Here is a 19,579-nt window from a genome sequence, read left to right as displayed (position 1 = left end):
TGTTCTACATGGTCTTCCCTTAATATAGTCTTTTTGCTTGATAATCATTCTTCCGAAAATATACACAAGTTGTTTATTTAGTTCAATAGTATTGCTTGTGCATTGTGATAATTGATTTGTTACTATACCACTCTTTTTTTTTTTTTTTTTTTACTGCAAATTGTTTTTTTTTCTCTATTATAGAGTTTTCACTCTACAGTTTTTTCGGAGGTAGTTGGTGACCTATGATGAAAGCCATTATAGGTGTGTCCACTGAGTTGGTACCCTTGGCTTGTGAGGCCTTTATTTAGACATATTTAAGAAGTAACCTTTTCTATATGCACAAGTAACACACAAAGAATTATAAGTACACTATCCACCTTATAATCGAAAGAGAAAAATGCCAAGATTTTGACCCAAATCGGGAGATAGACGTTTATCTCACAAAAACGAATAAATCGGTATAATCGAAAGCCGATTTTGGACGTTTTCAACTGCACTCCGTCGCGGATGCGGACAAAGTTGATGGGGGTGTGGCGAAGGTGGAACTGGGGCGTGGTTATCGGCCGAGGAGAGATGTACGCGTTAGGGCGATAATCGAAAAAATAAAGGCGTTTTTAGCGAACATTTAGGCCACTTTTGTTGGACCCTTTTTTTCACACGAACAGGTCCCAAAAAAGTGCTCTAAATGACCAGATGACCATCGGAGGAATCGGGGATGACCTCCCCTGACTCCCCCAGTGGTCACTAACCCCCTCCCACCACAAAAAAAATGTTTCACAACTTTTTATTTTCACCATCAAATGTCATACCCACCTCCCTGGCAGCAGTATGCAGGTCCCTGAAGCAGTTATTAGGGGGTGCAGTGGACTTGACAGGTGGACCCAGGCCCATCCCCCCCTACCTGTTACAATTGTGCTGCTTAATGCTTTAGTCGTCCAACCCCCCCAAACCCACTGTACCCACATGTAGGTGCCCCCCTTCACCCCTTAGGGCTATAATAATGGTGTAGACTTGTGGGCAGTGGGTTTTGAGGGGGATTTGGGGGGCTCAACACACAAGGGAAGGGTGCTATCACCTGGGAGCTCTTTTACCTTTTTTTTGTTATTGTAAAAGTGCCCCCTAGGGTGCCCGGTTGGTGTCCTGGCATGTGAGGGGGACCAGTGCACTATGAATCCTGGCCCCTCCCATGAACAAATGCCTTGGATTTATTCGTTTTTGAGCTGGGCGCTTTCATTTTCCATTATCGCTGAAAAACAAAAACGCCCAGCTCACAAATTGTCGAATAAAACATGGACGTCTATTTTTTGCGAAAATACAGTTCGGTCCGCCCCTTCACGGACCCGTTCTCGGAGATAAACGCCCATGGAGATAGACGTTTTCGTTCAATTATGCCCCTCTATGTTTCAAAATAACAGGACTCCTTTTTTTTTCTCAAAAATAATTGGTTGGGTGCACAGTAGTAAAACTTGGAGCTCAAATAAAATGGTTATGCAACAAGCTGCTAGCATGCCTTTGTAAACAGAGGGGTAAGAATGTTATGCTCAAAATCAACTTGTCTACAATAATTTGCTGAATTTTTGTTATTTGCAGCGACAGTTGTGCATGTTTAAAACGTCTTTACATGAAATAGCAAAACGCAAAAAAACCCCACGGAAGTGGAAAGAACAACAGTGTCCCATGAGAAGTCGCAAGAAAAGGAGAAGTGGGAACAGAATTAGGTTTTTCAAAAACATACCAAAAGCGCACAACGTAAATATTAAAATTTAATAAAGGATGACTCAACACGGTACCATGTTTCAGCACTGAAAGTGCCTTCTTCTGGAGTCTTGGTAAATGTATCTAACAATCCTTATAATAATGTCTTCAGAAATAAATCTTTAGTAAGTAAAACGTGCCTAGAAGTGACATCACTTACAACACCTAACAAAGATCTTTGGTCTGTTTTTGAAGAGCCTGATTCTGCCCATGCTTCTCCTTTTCCTTAAATGGAGAGTCCTTCTGACTTAATACCAATGACATCAGCAGTGTGTGTGTTTCATGGTCAGTCGCTACCAGGGCAGCATTTGAAATTTTTGGTAATACCAATTTTACAAATACTTTTCTTCAATCCATCAAGTGACCATTGTTTTTCAGAAAACATCATTAAAAAAAAAATCCTTTTGCTCTATAACATTTTGTTTGTCTCAGAAATTTTATTCTCTGTTGATACACAGGAAAGCTGCAGACACATTTTTTGGTGATGTCCTCTAGGTGGCTATCAGGCTTATTTTCGAAAGAGAAGGGCGCCTATCTTTCGACACAAATCGGGATATGGGCGTCCTTCTCCCAGGGTCGCCCAAATCGGCATAATCGAAAGCCGATTTTGAGCGTCCTCAACTGCTTTCCGTCGCGGGGACAACCAAAGTTCAAAGGGGCGTGTTGGAAGCATAGTGAAGGCGGGACTGGGGCGTGCTTAACACATAGCCGTCCTCGGACGATAATGGAAAAAAGAAGGGTGTCCTGACGAGCACTTGGCCGACTTTACTTGGTCCTTTTTTTTTATTTTTTTTATTTTTTAACGACCATGTCACAAAAATGTGCCCTAAATGACCAGATGATCACCGGAGGGAATCGGGGATGACCTCCCCTTACTCCCCCAGTGGTACTAACCCCCTCCCAACCTAAAATAAAACAAAAAATTTAATATTTTTTCCAGCCTCTATCCCAGCCTCAAATATCATACCCAGCTCTATGACAGCAGTATGCAGGTCCCTGGAGCAGTTTTAGTGGGTACTGCAGTGCACTTCAGGCAGGCGGAACCAGGCCCATTCCCCCCCCCCACCTGTTATACTTGTGGTGGTAAATGTGAGCCCTCCAAAACCCACCACAAACCCACTGTACCCACATCTAGGTGCCCCCCCCTTCATTCCTAAGGGCTATGGTAGTGGTGTACAGTTGTGGGGAGTGGGTTTTGGGGAGATGGGGGATTGGGCTCAGCACACAAGGTAAGGGAACTATGCACCTGGGAGCTTTTTCTGAAGTCCACTGCAGTGCCCCCTAGGGTGGCCCGGTTGGTGTCCTGGCATGTGAGGGGGACCAGTGCACTACGAATGCTGGCTCCTCCCACGACCAAAGGACTTGCATTTGGTCGTTTTTGAGATGGGCGTCCTCGGTTTCCATTATTTCCGAAAATCAGAAGCGCCAAGTCTAAGGACGACTATCTCTAAGGTCGACCTAAATTTCAGGATTTGGGCGTCCCCGACCGTATTATCGAAACGAAAGATGGCCGCCCATCTTGTTTCGATAATACGGGTTTCCCCACCCCCTCACGAGGACGTCCTGCGAGGATGTCATCAGGAAAACTTGGGTGCCCCATTCGATTATGCCCCTCCACGTGGGCGGTGCTATTCTCTTGCTTAGGAAATTTTTTTATTTTTGAAAGACTTCCTGAGCATGTATAAGTACTCCTCCCTAACCTAAGACTCCTCTCTCTTCACCTTAGTCTTGTTTTTCCATGGGTTCCAGATGGATGTGCAACTCTCCTCTCCTCAAAATATTTTCAGCAGTACTTTTAGAGGTTTTACTTTTATTTCTGCCTTATGGCATAAGAACATAGGAGCTTGATGGACCTTCGGTCTGTCCCAGTATGGCGTGACCAATCCAGGTCATAAATACCTGGCAAGATCCCAAAGATCTCCTTCCCCTAAGAGACTATGAAACATACCTCTGGGAATGGAACTGCCTTGTCTTTCAATTAAATGGTAAAAATGCTCTGCTGAGACTCGGATAAAAAGAAAGCAAAATTGCCTGATTGTGAAGGACTAACCTTATTGATGACATAGGCTATTGGAACTTGTAGCTGGACTGTCGGGGACTGCACCTCGCTTCCAACACTGCCTCAGCGTTCACTTTAATTTTTTGAAGACAAATGCTCTAAAAAGAAACCAAAAAATATACGTGCTGACATGAATATCTAAATTCTTCAGAATATCAGCAAAAGTGTTCTTTGAGGAGTTGGTAACCAAGGAGCATGCTGGCAAAGCAGTGAGTAAAAACACTGAGCTTGCTATGCCTCCCTATGTCTCAGCGAGAGACACTCTTCCCCCTCAAGCATTCAGTGACAGAATCCTCTCCCATGCCTTCACTATCCCAAGTGCCAGTGCCCCAAGTTGCAGGTTCTGTTGGTAATAATGCAGCATTTTTACTCCTGCTTCAAAAATTCCTGAAAGACAGCTTGACTGTTAGCATTGGGCATTCAGTGTGACCTTATTGCAGTCATGTCTGCTTAGCAGCCATTTCATTATGATGTACCTCCACATGATTCCTCGCCCTTTGTGGAGGAAGGATGGTCTTCCTGTGACTTAGTAACTACTCTAAGAGACCAGATGATGACAACTCCATTACACTATCTCCTGCAGGTCCCTGTGTGGATCCTCAGCAGATCCCCACTGACCCTATGCCTTAGACCAACAGGGGGACAATTCTTATACCAAATTCCTCCTCAAATTAACTAAATATTTATCCTTGAGTCCTGAGGTAGTCCATTGTCTCAAGGTGACTTCTAGTCCATCCTAAGAGCTGTGAAAACGCCTAAGGCATATCTCATGTGTTGGGTTATTGATCTACTACCGCAGGATCAAGTTAAATTTGTGGAAGACGCTTCTAACTTGAAAGCAGTATCCAGATGCTTAGACTTGAAGTATTAAGTTTCCTCAGCTCCTTGGCATGATTTCACCTAGCTCCCTCACCAATCAGTGGTGTCCAAGACAACCAAGCTTAATTCCAGTATGCTCCCAGGTAAGGATCATAAACTTTATACATTGTGGGACAGAAAGCTTACCAGAGCACCATGTTAAATTTATGGATATTGGCTCATCAACTACAGATGCTTTATCATAACTTGGTTATCAGGTATCACAATTTTCTGATTTCTTCTTCAGACGATCTTTCATAGTTAAGTCAGTATATTTAATCTGTACAAGAATATGCTTACTACCTCCTAAAAGCTACCTTTTGATGCTTATGACACTACTAGATCAGCTGTAGCCATCATGGTGTGAAGAATGATGTGGTTGAGAGCCTCTGGTCTTTGTGAGAATTTTCATGACTGGTTAGCAGATGCTTCATGCTACTACTACTACTACTACTATTTAGCATTTCTATAGCGCTACAAGGCATACGCAGCGCTGCACAAACATAGAAGAAAGACAGTCCCTGCTCAAAGAGCTTACAATCTAATAGACAAAAAAAATAAATAAAGTAAGCAAATCAAATCAATTAATGTGAAGGGGAAGGAAGAGAGGAGGGTAGGTGGAGGCGAGTGGTTACAAGTGGTTACGAGTCAAAAGCAATGTTAAAGAGGTGGGCTTTCAGTCTAGATTTAAAGGTGGCCAAGGATGGGGCAAGACGTAGGGGCTCAGGAAGTTTATTCCAGGCGTAGGGTGCAGCGAGACAGAAGGCGCGAAGTCTGGAGTTGGCAGTAGTGGAGAAGGGAACAGATAAGAAGGATTTATCCATGGAGCGGAGTGCACGGAAAGGGGTGTAGGGAAGGACGAGTGTGGAGAGATACTGGGGAGCAGCAGAGTGAATACATTTATAGGTTAGTAGAAGAAGTTTGAACAGGATGCGAAAATGGATAGGGAGCCAGTGAAGGGTCTTGAGGAGAGGGGTAGTATGAGTAAAGCGACCCTGGCGGAAGATGAGACGGGCAGCAGAGTTTTGAACTGACTGGAGAGGGGAGAGGTGACTAAGTGGGAGGCCAGCAAGAAGCAGATTGCAGTAGTCTAAACGAGAGGTGACAAGGGTGTGGATGAGGGTTTTGGTAGAGTGCTCGGAAAGAAAGGGGCGGATTTTACGGATGTTGTAGAGAAAGAAACGACAGGTCTTGGCGGTCTGCTGGATATGAGCAGAGAAGGAGAGAGAAGAGTCAAAGATGCACTGGAGATTTCCTTAATTTGAGAGACTTTAACTATGGGGCTCATTTTCAAAGCACTTAGACATACAAAGTTCCATATGGCTCAAACCTGGTCATTGAAGGCCCTGCAGGACTCAAACTCGGTCCACATAGACCATGGGCACATCAGACACATAGCAGATACATATGTGCTGCTGCTCCCATCTGATGCCAGACCACCAGCTGATAAATTGCTTCAATCAGATTGCAACATAAAAGTGTAGTCGGCAATCTAAATTGTGTCCTATGCTACTGACTACCAGGCACTTGGAGCAAAGCATATATAACCCTAATGGATTTCATATCGGCCACTTGTACATCTAACTCAAACATACTAGTCATTGGGGACATAAACCTTCATTTAGAAGACCCAAACTCAACTGGTGTCCAAGATTGTAAGGAATTCTTCCAAGTATGGGATTTCGAATAGCCACATCCGAATGCCACTCACAGAAAAGGCCACACACTTGGCTTGCTAACCCATAAATTCGCATCAGACCAATCATTAAAGTCATTGACCACAAATGGACGGAAATTCCATTGTCCGATCACTTCAAATTAAATCTGACTCTACGTTGGGTGAAGAATGGGCATCTCAAAGCTGATGAAAAAAAAATCGTACCAAACCAGAGGTAAAGTGGACACAACTGCATTTTGGCAATCAATTTACAACAACAATTAGTCTATTCCATCTGATTCCATCAACTATCTTGCAGATTGGGAATCGAGATGCATCACCGTTCTAAATGAATTAGCTCCTTTACGAACAAAAACCATTCACAAACCAAACGGCCCCATGATTCAATGAAAATGTGAAACAATTAAAATCTAGAAGCAGACAACTCGAGCCTGGAGAAAAAGCAAAAACGATCAAAATCTAAATGCTTGGAAAGAATCGCATAGAAAAAACAAATATGAAATCAAAAAATCCAAACGGAACTACATAAGTACATAAGTACATAAGTAGTGCCATACTGGGAAAGACCAAAGGTCCATCTAGCCCAGCATCCTGTCACCGACAGTGGCCAATCCAGGTCAAGGGCACCTGGCACGCTCCCCAAACGTAAAAACATTCCAGACAAGTTATACCTAAAAATGCAGAATTTTTCCAAGTCCATTTAATAGCGGTCTATGGACTTGTCCTTTAGGAATCTATCTAACCCCTTTTTAAACTCCGTCAAGCCAACCGCCCTTACCACGTTCTCCGGCAACGAATTCCAGAGTCTAATTACACGTTGGGTGAAGAAAAATTTTCTCCGATTCGTTTTAAATTTACCACACTGTAGCTTCAACTCATGCCCTCTAGTCCTAGTATTTTTGGATAGCGTGAACAGTCGCTTCACATCCACCCGATCCATTCCACTCATTATTTTATACACTTCTATCATATCTCCCCTCAGCCGTCTCTTCTGACTACAATGACATGAAAAAGTTATATAAGCTACTGGATAAATTACTAGACACAAAACCAGTGTCCTCAACAAAATCAGGAATCCTAACAGCAGACGATCTTGCTGACTACTTCAAAGGCAAAATTGTCAATGTACGCAAAAATATGTCACAGGACTACACCAACCTTGATACCTACCTTAATGTGCTATACCCATGCTCAGAAGAATACCCAGCTGACCGAACTTGGACAAATTTCGCCCAGATCACACAAGAAAGAATAGCACTAGCAACCAATAAGATCTTTACAGCCTACTGTCAATTGGACACCTGCCCCAATTATCTAATGAACCCCCTCGCCCCCCTCGATTTATCACTGAAAACTTACCTCCCACCTCAACTCCTTGTTCCAGCATGGCATATTCCTCAAAGACAAAGGTAATATACTACTCACACCATTACCAAACGACACCAAAAAGAAAACTAATGATATCCCGAACTACCGACCTGTGGCGTCCATCCCACTTACAACCAAACTGATGGAAAGCATTGTAGCTAAACAAACTTAATGAATACATCGACAATTTCTCAATCCTTCATGAATCACAGTTTGGCTTCAGATCTCTCCACAGTAAGGAAACCGTCCTGGTAACTCTCCTATCCAAGTTCAAAAAGGAAATTGCTTTTGGTAAAAACGTACTCCTCTTGCAATTCGACTTGTCAAGCGCATTCAATATAGTTGACCACTATATACACTATTAAGAATGCTTGATAAGATAGGCATAGGAGGGAATATACTCAAATGGATCAAGAGTTTCCTAACCACGAGATCTTATCAAGTAAAAGCAAACTCAAACATATCACCATCATGGAGTACCGATTGCGGAGTACCCCAGGGTTCACCTCTGTCACCCATATTATTTCATCTGATGATGATCCCCCCCTTGCTTATGCCCTATACATGCATAATCTTAATTCTTTTCTGTATGCGGATGATGTCACCATTTACATACCGTTCAACTCTAATCCAACAGAAATCACTGTTGCAATAAAGTCTAGTTTAAGCGTAATGGATGCCTGGGCATCAGCATTCAAACTCAACAAGGAAAAAGCTCACTGCCTTATTCTCTCTTCTCACCACAAAACAAACCTCCCTTCATCCATAAAAACCCCAGAATATACTCTCCCAATATCGGACAAACTGAAGATCCTTTGAATTACTATTGACACCTAACCCTGGAGAGCCAAGCCTCTGCCACCACGAAGAAAATGTTCTATGCAATGTGGAAACTCAAACGGGTTAAACAATTCTTCCCAAGGGAAACTTTCCATAACATAATTCAAACAATGGTACTATCACATGTTGACTACTGTAACACCATAGATGCGGGATTCAAAGAACAGATCTTAAGGAAACTCCAGACCGCGCAGAACACGGCAGCTAGACTCATTTTCGGAAAGACAAGATTCGAAAGTGCTAAACCCCTTCACGAAATACTGCACTGGCTACCAATCAAGGAATGAATAGCCTTCAAAATTTGCACTCTGGTCCACAAAATAATCCATTGTCTGACCCCAACCTACATGACTGAACTTATTGACTTACCAACTAGAAACATCATTGAATCATCAAGAACGTTTCTGTGAAGGACAAAAATACAAATCAACATATGCATCTAGCTTTTCCTACATTTGCACCCAGCTCTGGAACGCTTTACCTAGAAACATTAGAACTGTGAACACCCATCTAAAATTTCGAAAAGACTTCAAGACTCACCTCTTCCGGAAATCCTACCTAGCAGACCTGAACTAATTCATGAACAATGCATCACATCTTTCGATCTAAGAAATGAACAGTACACCTTCCACATAATCCTATTACTTCAAACTGTACAAATTTTACCCCTCCAGTTATAATTAAGTGTACTTCTACCCTTATCCTACTCTGTATTGCTCACTAGAAGCTGTAGTCCCATCCCCGGAGACTTGTCAGCCTGATTGGGATTACTTCTCTCTATATGCTACTATATATTCGTCCCAGAGTTGTATTCTCTTTTCCGGAACCTTATCAGCTTCCTTGCACCTACTTTTACTCTATTTTCCACTTTGTATATATTCCCGGTGTTGGTACTCTCCTCTCCAGAACCTGTAAGCCACATTGAGCCTACTGCTATGCGGGAAAATGTGGGATACAAATGTAATAAATAAAATAAATAGAGAGGCCTCAAGTTAATTATGTCTGGCACTGGGTTCAGGTCAGACTATCGCCATGGGGACAATCTGCCAAGTCTGATTCATTCAAGCCATCCAAAACTTTTGATGCAGCGTCCTTATCAGTGAAAAGTAAGTTCTGTCCATTATGCCAAACTTGTGACTTTGTTGGGTAGGCCAGGGCAAACAGCACACTTCGATGGTGCAGAGTTCGAGCTGATAGGCAGTGGCTGGTGCTGCTGCCTCCATCATTTTGGATTTCTTACATCTATCCTATCTATCTATCCTATCTGTCTATCTATACCCCGCCACAGCAGACTCCTTGGCTGCCCTCTGGAACACTTCAAGCACTTCTCCAGGCACAATTCAGAGAGAGAAATCCCTTCTGGTAAGCATAATGAGCTGATAAAAGCAGGCCTTTCTCAGAACTCAGGCTTAGTGCTACTTGCTAGGAGCCAGGCATCACATGCCCCCCCCCCCCCCCAAAAAAAAAACAACAAACAAACCAAGTCTTCTTTATCTATTTTCTCCATTCCCATTGATATCTTTAGTTCTTCAGAAGAATTTTCAAGACAGGATGTACATCATTGTATTGCCTCTTACTGGCCCTGACAGATTTGTCTCACATTGATATCTTCAGTTCTTCAGAAGAATTTTCAAGACAGGATGTACATCATTGTATTGCCTCTTACTGGCCCTGACAGATTTGTCTCACATTGATATCTTCAATTCTTCAGAAGAATTTTCAAGACAGGATGTACATCATTGTATTGCCTCTTACTGGCCCTGACAGATTTGTCTCACATTGATTTCTTCAGAAAAATTTTCAAGACAGGATGTACATCATTGTATTGCCTCTTACTGGCCCTGACAGATTTGTCTCACGCTATCATAGTCATTAACAGTAGCCCAAACAACCTACTTAGGAAATCATCTGGCACTGCTGACTGAACACATAGGCAAGTTACTTCATCCCAACTTGCAGTCTCTCAATCTCACAGCTTGGATGTTGAAAGCCAACTGACTGCTCACATTCCAGTCTCTCAAGGAGCATGAGACATCATTCTGACTTCAAGGAAAGGTTCTACTGAGAATCTTACGCTTCCAAATGGTATGCACTGAAGATTGACACACTATCTGCTACCATTCTAGAAATATTAATTACCTTCATCTTTCTAATTTTGTCGTAAAGTCTATTTGATGTCACCTGGCAGTTTTGGCAGCCTACCATGACAAGCCTATCTTAGCCCAACTATGGGTGTCCCAATTCATGAAAGGATTTTTCCGTACCAGACAGCCTTTTTGGAAGCCGCCTCCTCCTTGGGATCCTTGTCCTCATTCAACTTTTACAGTCATTGTTTGAGCCAGGGTCACAAGCTACCTTAAATATCACACAGAAAAGACAATATTGTTTCAGCCAGAAGAGCCAGTGAGCTTTAAGCAGTAGTTCACTACCCTCCCTTTACCCAATTTCTGCATATCAAGGTTATATTAAGAACCCATCCCAAATTCCTTCTCAAAGTAGTCTCTGAATTTCACATCAGTCAGTCCATCGTTGTACTTTTTTTTTTCTCTCCTAAGCCTCCTCTTTCTGCTATATATAAGAACAATCTTTACATATCCTAGACTGCCATAAAGCTTTGCTGTATTACTTGCAGAATGCTGCTACTTTGCATAATACTTCAACTGTTTACCTACAAACCAGGAGCACCAATATCCAAATGCACCATCTTTCACTGAATATCAGAATGTATTCAGCTTTGCTATTCTAATGCAGGTCTACCACCTCTAAAATTGATGACGGCCCATGCAATCAGGGTTAAATCCACATCTATTGCACACCTTCATGATACATCTTTTAATAGATATATGTAAAGCTGCCACATAGTCTTCAGGCCATACTTTGACAAGACATTACACCCTGGACATTTCTTCACAGCATGGTGTTACTTTTGGTCAGTCAATACTCCAAAATCTGTTTTGCCATGCGATTGCTACCATCCTATAATTTTATTCTTCCATAGGTCATCTTGACATCCCATATTTTTCAAATGGCCCTCGACTTTGAAGTCGCCAATGGCTATGCTTGCTGACGGAGAAAACATTTATTTATAACGGGAGTTATCGTAGACGGGGAAATGCAGTCACACTTTTCTCACCCCCTTCCCCTCTACTCTTTTGCTTTGATGTGGACTGAGCTGAAGGGAGAAGTATTTGAACATTCTCAGGAACTCATTAAACAAACGATTTCTTGAGCTAGAGGAGTAAACCACACACAGAGCCACCCAAAGGATGTCACCATCAAGTGTGGCTGCATTACCCTGCTGTCTGTAGAGAACCTTCGTTAAAGGTAAGCAAGTACACTTTATATGCTTATTTTCTAGCGAAAAACCCATGTTGAACAACTGCAAGTAATGATGTCATAATTGTCATGAGTTTCAAATAACATTTATCATGCTACATATCTATTGCAGGATCATTTTATAGCTTTATCATAAGCCTTTTTGTGAGTCAACTTTTTTTTATTGTACACTAATTTATTTGTTAAAGAGAAAAAAAAAAAGGGGTCCTGTTATTTTGAAACAGTGTCTAATATATGCTCCCTAAGAAGTTTTGTTAAAAAGGCAATGATTTTATTTATATCTTCTAAATGCCATGGCTGCCACTCTGGTCCCAAAGCATATCAAAATTTGATATTAGTATTTCCATGGCATGCTCCTCTCAGAAAAAAATCTTAAGAACACCTTAATAGCTATAATTGCTGTCCAGAGTTCGGGTTTCTGGGCTTGGTTGTACTTCTTCCCCTTCAGTGTTGAGAGAAGGACAGTATCCATTTGCTGTATCCGACAGCATAATGGTATTGAGTTTATTCTTGCCTCTTATGGAATACCCTTTTGGCTGTCTGATAGGAATGTACACAATCAAACAAGTGTCAGATCTGTGGGGACCTGATGCTGAAGCACGCAGGTGAAGCCTTGAAGATCTTGGGAGGAGTAGGACTCTTCTTCAGTTTCACAGAGGTAACTGCAACCATGTTGTCCTGCTTAATGTCTCTCTTTCTGTAAATTGCATTCTCCGAGGACAAGCAGGCTGCTTGTTCTCGCATGTGGGTCGACATCCGCGTCGGCCCAGGAATCAGCATTTTGCCAGCAAAATAAAACAAAGTTTTGCTAGAGTCTTCTAGCGCGCAAATCGCACGCACCGCGCATGTGCGAATGACTTCCCGTTGCGTGAGCGTGCTTCCTCAGTTTTTTCTTGTTCGCGGCGGAGAGACAGCGTTTCTACACTTCTCTTCGCTTTTGGCCCAAGAGAGTCTTGACGACGAGTTTGTTTACTTTTCTTTTTCTTTTTCACCTCATTCTTAAAAAACAAACTTCTCCCGTATTTTTCTAGTTTTTAGCACCTTTTTTTATAAGTTTTTCTTTCTTTTTTGACGCGGCCGACTTTCAGTCCATAAGGCTGAGTTCTTTCCTTTCTTTTGTGCCCCTTTTTCTTTTCAAGGCATAGTCTCGTTGTTTGATTTCGCCGAAGCCGTTTTCCCTTCCATGTCATCGAACACATCCAGCAGCTTCAAGCGTTGTACGCGGTGCAACCGGACTATCTCAGGTACTGATACCCACGCCTAGTGTATCCAGTGCCTTGGGCCCAACCATAGCCCAGCCGCTTGTAGTATGTGTGTTCATATGAAGAAACTGACTCAAGCGCCTCGAGAAGCCCAACGAGAAACTTTTTGGGGCTCAGTCCGGTCCTTTGACGTCTGCATCGACAGGAGCATCAACATTGGGAAGAAAGGTAATGGCTGCTGAGAGACCAACTTGCGCTGGGAGCAGTGAGGCATTGAGTGGGTCTCCACCTGCCTCGAGGCCTCCTGTTATGCAGGCCCCCCTGGGACCGACCTTCATCGGACCCGTCCCCGAGGAGATGTGAGGATTCCATGTCCTCCTCATCGGTACCGAGGAGTCTCGATGAAGGGCGTCGAGCGAAGGCGAAGAAGCATCATCGTTCTTCTTCGGCACAAGGTACCGGGAGCTCCGGGGCGTCGAGAGAGTCGGCACCCGAGAGGATTGCTCCCCCTTGATACAGGAGGTGCCGATGCGTCGGTCTCCTAGCAGCCCAGTACCTGCTCCCGAGCCTTCATGGATTCTGACACTGCCTGTTCCACCGACCCTGCAGCCTTCTCCGATGGTAGATCTCAACGAGTGCATCCGGGCCTTGTTTCAAGAACTTCTGGAGGGACTGCTACGACAGTCAGCTTCGGTGTCAAGGGTGCTTGCGCCTTCTGTACCTGCTGCTGTAGCGGTGTCTGGCCCTTCGCCTGCGGTGAGGTCCCCACGTCGGCTGCCACCCAGGTCGACTCCCCTTCGACGTCGGTGGAGGGAGCTTCGCCGCAGTCGGACCGGGCATCGGCCTCTTGACATCGCCATAGAGGACATCGTTCCTTAGCGTCGAAGCAGGTTCAGTGTTGAAGCACCTTAACTCAAGTTCTATCCGAAACTGAGCAGGAGCGTTCGTGGGAGTCGGAAGAGGATCCCAGGTACTTCTGATGAGTCCTTTGGAATTCCCTCTGATCCTTCCCCTCCGCCAGAAACTATCTCCACCGGGAGAGTCTGGCCTTTTTCTCTTTTGTCTGGAAAATGGCTACGGCTATTCCCTTCTCTGTGGAAGTTGAGGATGAGCCCAAGACTGAGATGCTCGAGGTCCTGGATTATTCTTCTCCACCTAAAGAGGCTGTGACAGTTCCTTTGCATAAGGTACAGAAGGAAGTCCTTATGCGAAACTGGTCAGCGCCTCTGGCCCTGTGGTCCCGAAAAAAGCTGAATCCCAGTATCGGATCCACGGTGAACCTGGGTTGATGAGGTTTCAGTTACCCACAATTCCATGGTGGTGGACTCCGCCCTCAAGAGACCCAGGAGTACTAGAGACTATTCTTCGGCGCCCCCAGGCAGAGAGGCTAGAACTGTTGACTCTTTTGGGAGGAAGACGTACCAGGCTGCTATGTTCGCCGCCAAGGTCCAGTCTTACCAGCTCTTCACAGGCGTGCACTTGCGGGACTCGATACAGCAACTGTTGAGCTTGGTTGATACACTCCCTACGGAGCTGGCCAAGCCTTTTCGCCAGGTGGTCAAGCAGCAGAAGGCGTATCGAAGTTCCATGCCAGGGGTACGTTTGACACTTTTGACGTGGCATCCAGAGTTTCTGCTGAAGGTATAGTGATGTGCAGACTCTCATGGCTGCATGTCTCTGACCTGGATCATTCTGCCCAGCAGCGGATAGCGGATGTTCCTTGCCGGGGGGCGGGGGGATAATCTTTTTGGTGAAAAAGTACAGGATCTAGTTGATCAGATCAAGAAGCATAATGATGCTATGGATTCTCTTTCCCACCGGACGTCTTCTGCTACTGCCTCATCTAGGAGGTTTTTTGGTGGGAGGAGGAGTGCTCCCTTTTCCTATTGTAGGCGAAGGGTACACTCCGGCTTCTCGGCAGCCTGCCCAGGCTCAACACCAGCATGCTCGTTCTCGTCAACAGCGTGCGACTGAGGCTCATACTGCTCCCCAGCAAAAGCAAGGGACGGGCTTTTGACTGGCTCCAGTTAAGCATAGCCTCAATAAAAGTGTCCGTACTGGATGACATACTGGTTGGAGGGAGGTTGATATTTTTTCTCCAGGGGTTGCCTTTTATAACCTCCGACCGGTGGGTTCTTCAAATAGTCCGCTTAGGATACATTCTCAATCTGGAATCCAGACCTCCAAATTGTCCACCGGGAGCTCAATCTTACAGTTCCCAGCACAATTAGGTACTTGCGGAGGAACTCTCCGCCCTTCTAAAGGCCGGTGCGGTCGAACCCGTTCCACCAGGGGAAGAAGGGCTGGGATTCTATTCCAGGTACTTCCTTGTGCAGAAGAAAACAGGGGGGATACTTCCCATCCTAGACCTAAGGGCCCTAAACAAATTCCTAGTCAGAGAAAAGTTCAGGATGGTTTCCCTGGGCACCCTTCTTTCCACGATTCAAGAGAACGATTGGCTATGCTCTCTGGACTTAAAAGGATGCTTATACACACATCTCGATCCAGCTCACAGGAAGTATCTTCGATTTCAACTGGGAACTCAGCACTTTCAGTGCTGTGTGCTGCCCTTTGGTCGGGCTTCTGCGCCCAGAGTATTCACAAAGTGCCTGGCGGTAGTCGCAGCGTCGCTACGCAGACTGGGAGTGCATGTGTTCCCTTATCTCTACGATTGGCTGGTGAAGAGCACCTCAAAGGCAGGCACTCAGCAGTCCATGCGAATGACTATTCAGGTGCTAGAACTACTGGGATTTGTAATCAGTTACCCCAAGTCCCATCTCCAGTGCAAAAGTTGAGATTCATTGGAGCCCTGTTGAACACAAAGACAGTTCGAGCTTATCTTCCCAAGACAAGGGCAGACAACCTCCTGTCCCTGGTGTCCACAGTTCGAGGGTCTCAACAGATCACGGCTCAGCAGATGTTGAGACTTCTGGGGCACATGGCCTCCACAGTTTGTGATTCCCATGGCACGTCTACACATGCGATCGGCTCAGTGGACCCTAGCTTCCCAGTGGTATCAAGCTGCGGGGAGTCTAGAGGATGTAATCCCAACTGTCCACCGACTTCCGGAATTCTCTGCAGTGGTGGGCGATTCGATCCAATCTGACCTTGGGGTGTCCATTCCAAATTCCTCAGCCACAAAATGTGATGACGGATGCATCCCTCCTGGGGTGGGGAGCTCATGTAGATGGGCTTCACACTCAAGGAGCCTGGTCCTTTCAGGAAACAGGTCTTCAGATCAATCTCCTGGAATTGCGAGCGATCTGGAACGCTCTAAAGACTTTGAGATCGGCTGTCCAACCAAATCATATTGCAGGTTGCCATGTATTACACCAACAAACAGGGGGGCACCGGATCTCGCCCTCTGTGTCAAGAGGTCATCCAGATGTGGCTTTGGATGCTCTGTCACGGCATGTTTCTGCAAGTCACTTACCTGGCAGGTGTAAACAGTCTGGCCGACAGGCTGAGCATGATAATGCAACCTCATCAGTGGTCACTGAACACGGGAGTAATCCGCAAAATCTTCTGAGCATGGGGCACCCCCTCGATGGATCTTTTTGCCACTCAGATCAATCACAAGGTCCCTCCGTTCTGTTTCAGGCTTCAGGCGCACGACAGACTAGCGTCGGATGCCTTTCTCCTACATTGGGGAACAGGTCTTCTGTATGCATATCTTCCCATACCTCTAGTAGGGAAGACTTTGCTGAAACTCAAGCAAGACTGTGGAACCATGGTTCTGATTGCGTGCTTCTGGCCGTGTCAGATTTGGTTCCCTCTTCTTCTGGAGTTGTCCTCCGAGAAACCATGGAGATTGGAGTGTTTTCCAACCCTCATCACCCAGAACGAGGAGTCGCTTCTGCATCCCAACCTCTAGTCTCTGGCTCTCACGGCCTGGATGTTGAGAACTTAGAATTTGCCTCCTTTGGTCTTTCAGAGGGTGTCTCCCATGTCATGCTTGCTTCCAGGAAAGATTCCACGAAGAGGTGTTACTCTTTCAAATGGAGGAGGTTTGCCATCTGGTGTGACAGCAAGGCCCTAGATCCTCTTTCTTGTCCTACACAGACCCTGCTTGAATACCTTCTACATTTGTCAGTCTGGTCTCAAGACCAACTCCGTAAGAGTTTACCTTAAGTGCGATTAGTGCTTATCATCGCCGTGTAGAGGGTAAGCCTATCTCTGCATAGCCTTTAGTTGTTCGCTTCATGAGAGGTTTGCTTTTGTCAAAGCCTCCGGTCAAACTTCCACCAGTGTCATGGGATCTCAATGTCATTCTCACCCAGCTGATGAAAGCTCCTTTAAAGCCACTGAATTCCTGCCATCTGAAGTACCGGAAGGTCGTTTTCTTGGTGGCTGTTACTTCAGCTCGTGTAGGGTCAGTGAGCTTCAGGCCTTGGTAGTGCATCCACCTTATATCAGGTTTCATCACAACAGAGTAGTCCTTCGCATACACCCTGAGTTCCTGCCGAAGGTGGTGTCGGAGTTCCATCTGAACCTGTCAATGTTCTTGCCAACATTCTTTCCCCGTCCGCATACCCGCCCTGGCGAAAGCAGATTGCATACCTTGGACTGCAAGAGAGCATTGGCCTTTTACGTGGAGCGGATGAAGCCCTTCAGACAGTCTGCCCAGTTGTTTGTTTCTTTTGATCCCAACAGGAGGGGAGTCGCCATCGGAAAACACACAATCTCCAGTTGGCTAGCAGATTGCATTTCCTTCACTTATGCCCAAGCTGGGCTGTCTTTAGAGGGCCATGTCACGGCTCATAATGTTAGAGCCATGGCTGCGTTAGTGGCTCACTTAGCCTCCATTGAAGAGATTTGCAAGGCTGCAACGTGGTCATCAGTCTACAGATTGACATCTCACTACTGCCTTTTCAGCAGGATACCCAACACGGCAGTCTGTTTGGGCAGTCAGTGCTGCAGAATCTGTTTTGGGTTTAGAAACCAACTCGCCTACCTAGTCCCATTTTTATTCTGTTCCAGGATGTACTCTGTCAGTTATTTATGGTTTCAGGTCAATCTGTGTTAAGTCCTCGCTGTTGCGAGGTCCTATTGACCAATGTTAATTGTTTTGAGTTTGCCTGGGTGCTAGGGATACCCCACATGTGAGAACAAGCAGCCTGCTTGTCCTTGGAGAAAGCGAAGATACTTAACTGTGGCAGGTATTCTCCGAGGACAGCAGGCTGATTGTTCTCACAAACCCGCCCACCTCCCCTTTGGAGTTGTTCTTGTTGTTTGTTGCTTCTATGCTTTTTGATTAAACTGAGGAAGCACACTCACATGACGGGCGGGACGTCGTCAGCGCATGCGCGGTGCGTGTGATTCGCGCGCTAGAAGACTCTAGCAAAACATTTGTTTTATTTTGCTGGCAAAATGCCGATTCCTGGGCCCACGCGGATATCAACCCACATGTGAGAACAATCAGCCTGCTGTCCTCGGAGAATACCTGCTTACAGGTAAGTATCTTCGCTTTCGTGTTCTTAAGCTGGGCTTATTGGCTCTGGCTTTCAAGTTGTCCACTATGATCATTCAGCAAATAGAGTTACATACACTTGATCAAGAACCAGGTTAATGTGCATATTTTGGTTGCTTTGAAAACAAGCCTGTTTGACTCTCAACTAGTCAATAAAGCTGTGCTCTAGAGGGTGAGAGCGGAGGTGGGATGCTGTGTTTGTATATTAGTTAATGTAGCCTGAAGTTTTAAGGAAGCTGTGAAGCAAAGACAGGCCCTGGTGACTTCATCATTCATCACATTACACGAGACTTCTTTTATCTGATGGCTCAGTGGCAAGAGCTGTACACTACCATATCGAGAACTCTGGTTTTGGTGTTCACAGCCTCTGAGGAGGAAGAGTCCTAGCTGAATGCCACTGACAATGGGCACCAACATTTTCAAATTATTGGGGTGCCAAACACAATACAAATAACCCCTGCCTGGACTCGCTGAAGGAGCTTGCTCAATATTGGGGAGTGCTTGACACCCACAAAGCTACATGATCCTTGCTGGCTGGGTTCTGGATAGAACCAGTATTTAGCTCCTGGTGAAGAGATGTCATTGCAAAGACTGTGTGGAATTGGCAAGAAATGTAAATAGGGGAAGAAGCGCCATGTAACAGAAAATGAAAGTTATTGCTGCTGTAACCTAAAAGGCTGGTTCCAACTGAGTGAAAGCCCAAAAGTAGAATAAAACTGCTGGGTTGAAAAAATAGATAAATTTAGAAAATGCTTCTTTTCTTAGCGTTAGCTCCATTGTCCTGCACAAATGGGGTGTTATCCCTTCCTACCAACAAGTGGAGGTAGAGAAAACTAAATTCTGCCAGTGAATACTCCAGTATTGTTTTTCTACCTTCAGCAGGTGCTAAATGATGTTAATGGTGCTCCATGGTCTCTGGCCTAGCTGTGGCCGCACAGCATGGTTGAGCCTAATGGCTGTTCCAAGAGTTCTGGTCTCGGGACTGTACTTGATCCAGGGCAAAGCTTGGCTCCGCAGTCCCCTGTTGCACA

At 45.1% G+C, this 19,579-nt stretch overlaps 1 protein-coding gene across 2 annotated transcripts in view; it reads left to right on the top strand.

Moving 5' to 3' along the window:
* Positions 1-19,579, top strand: part of TSPAN31 (tetraspanin 31) — an 81,714-nt gene that overhangs the window by 39,566 nt on the left and 22,569 nt on the right. The window contains exon 5 of one of the 2 annotated variants that reach the window (XM_030196586.1): positions 12,424-12,534. The exons of the other annotated variant lie outside the window; for it this stretch is intronic. Within the exon in view, the coding sequence (XP_030052446.1) occupies positions 12,424-12,534 (111 nt within the window). The remainder of the gene's footprint in view (positions 1-12,423; positions 12,535-19,579) is intronic. 2 annotated transcript variants of the gene reach the window in all.

Source organism: Microcaecilia unicolor, chromosome 3 (genome assembly GCF_901765095.1).
Source record: "Microcaecilia unicolor chromosome 3, aMicUni1.1, whole genome shotgun sequence".
NCBI lineage: Eukaryota > Metazoa > Chordata > Amphibia > Gymnophiona > Siphonopidae > Microcaecilia > Microcaecilia unicolor.
Note: the sequence above shows the minus strand (reverse complement) of the source record. Positions and strands in the feature narration are given on the sequence as shown.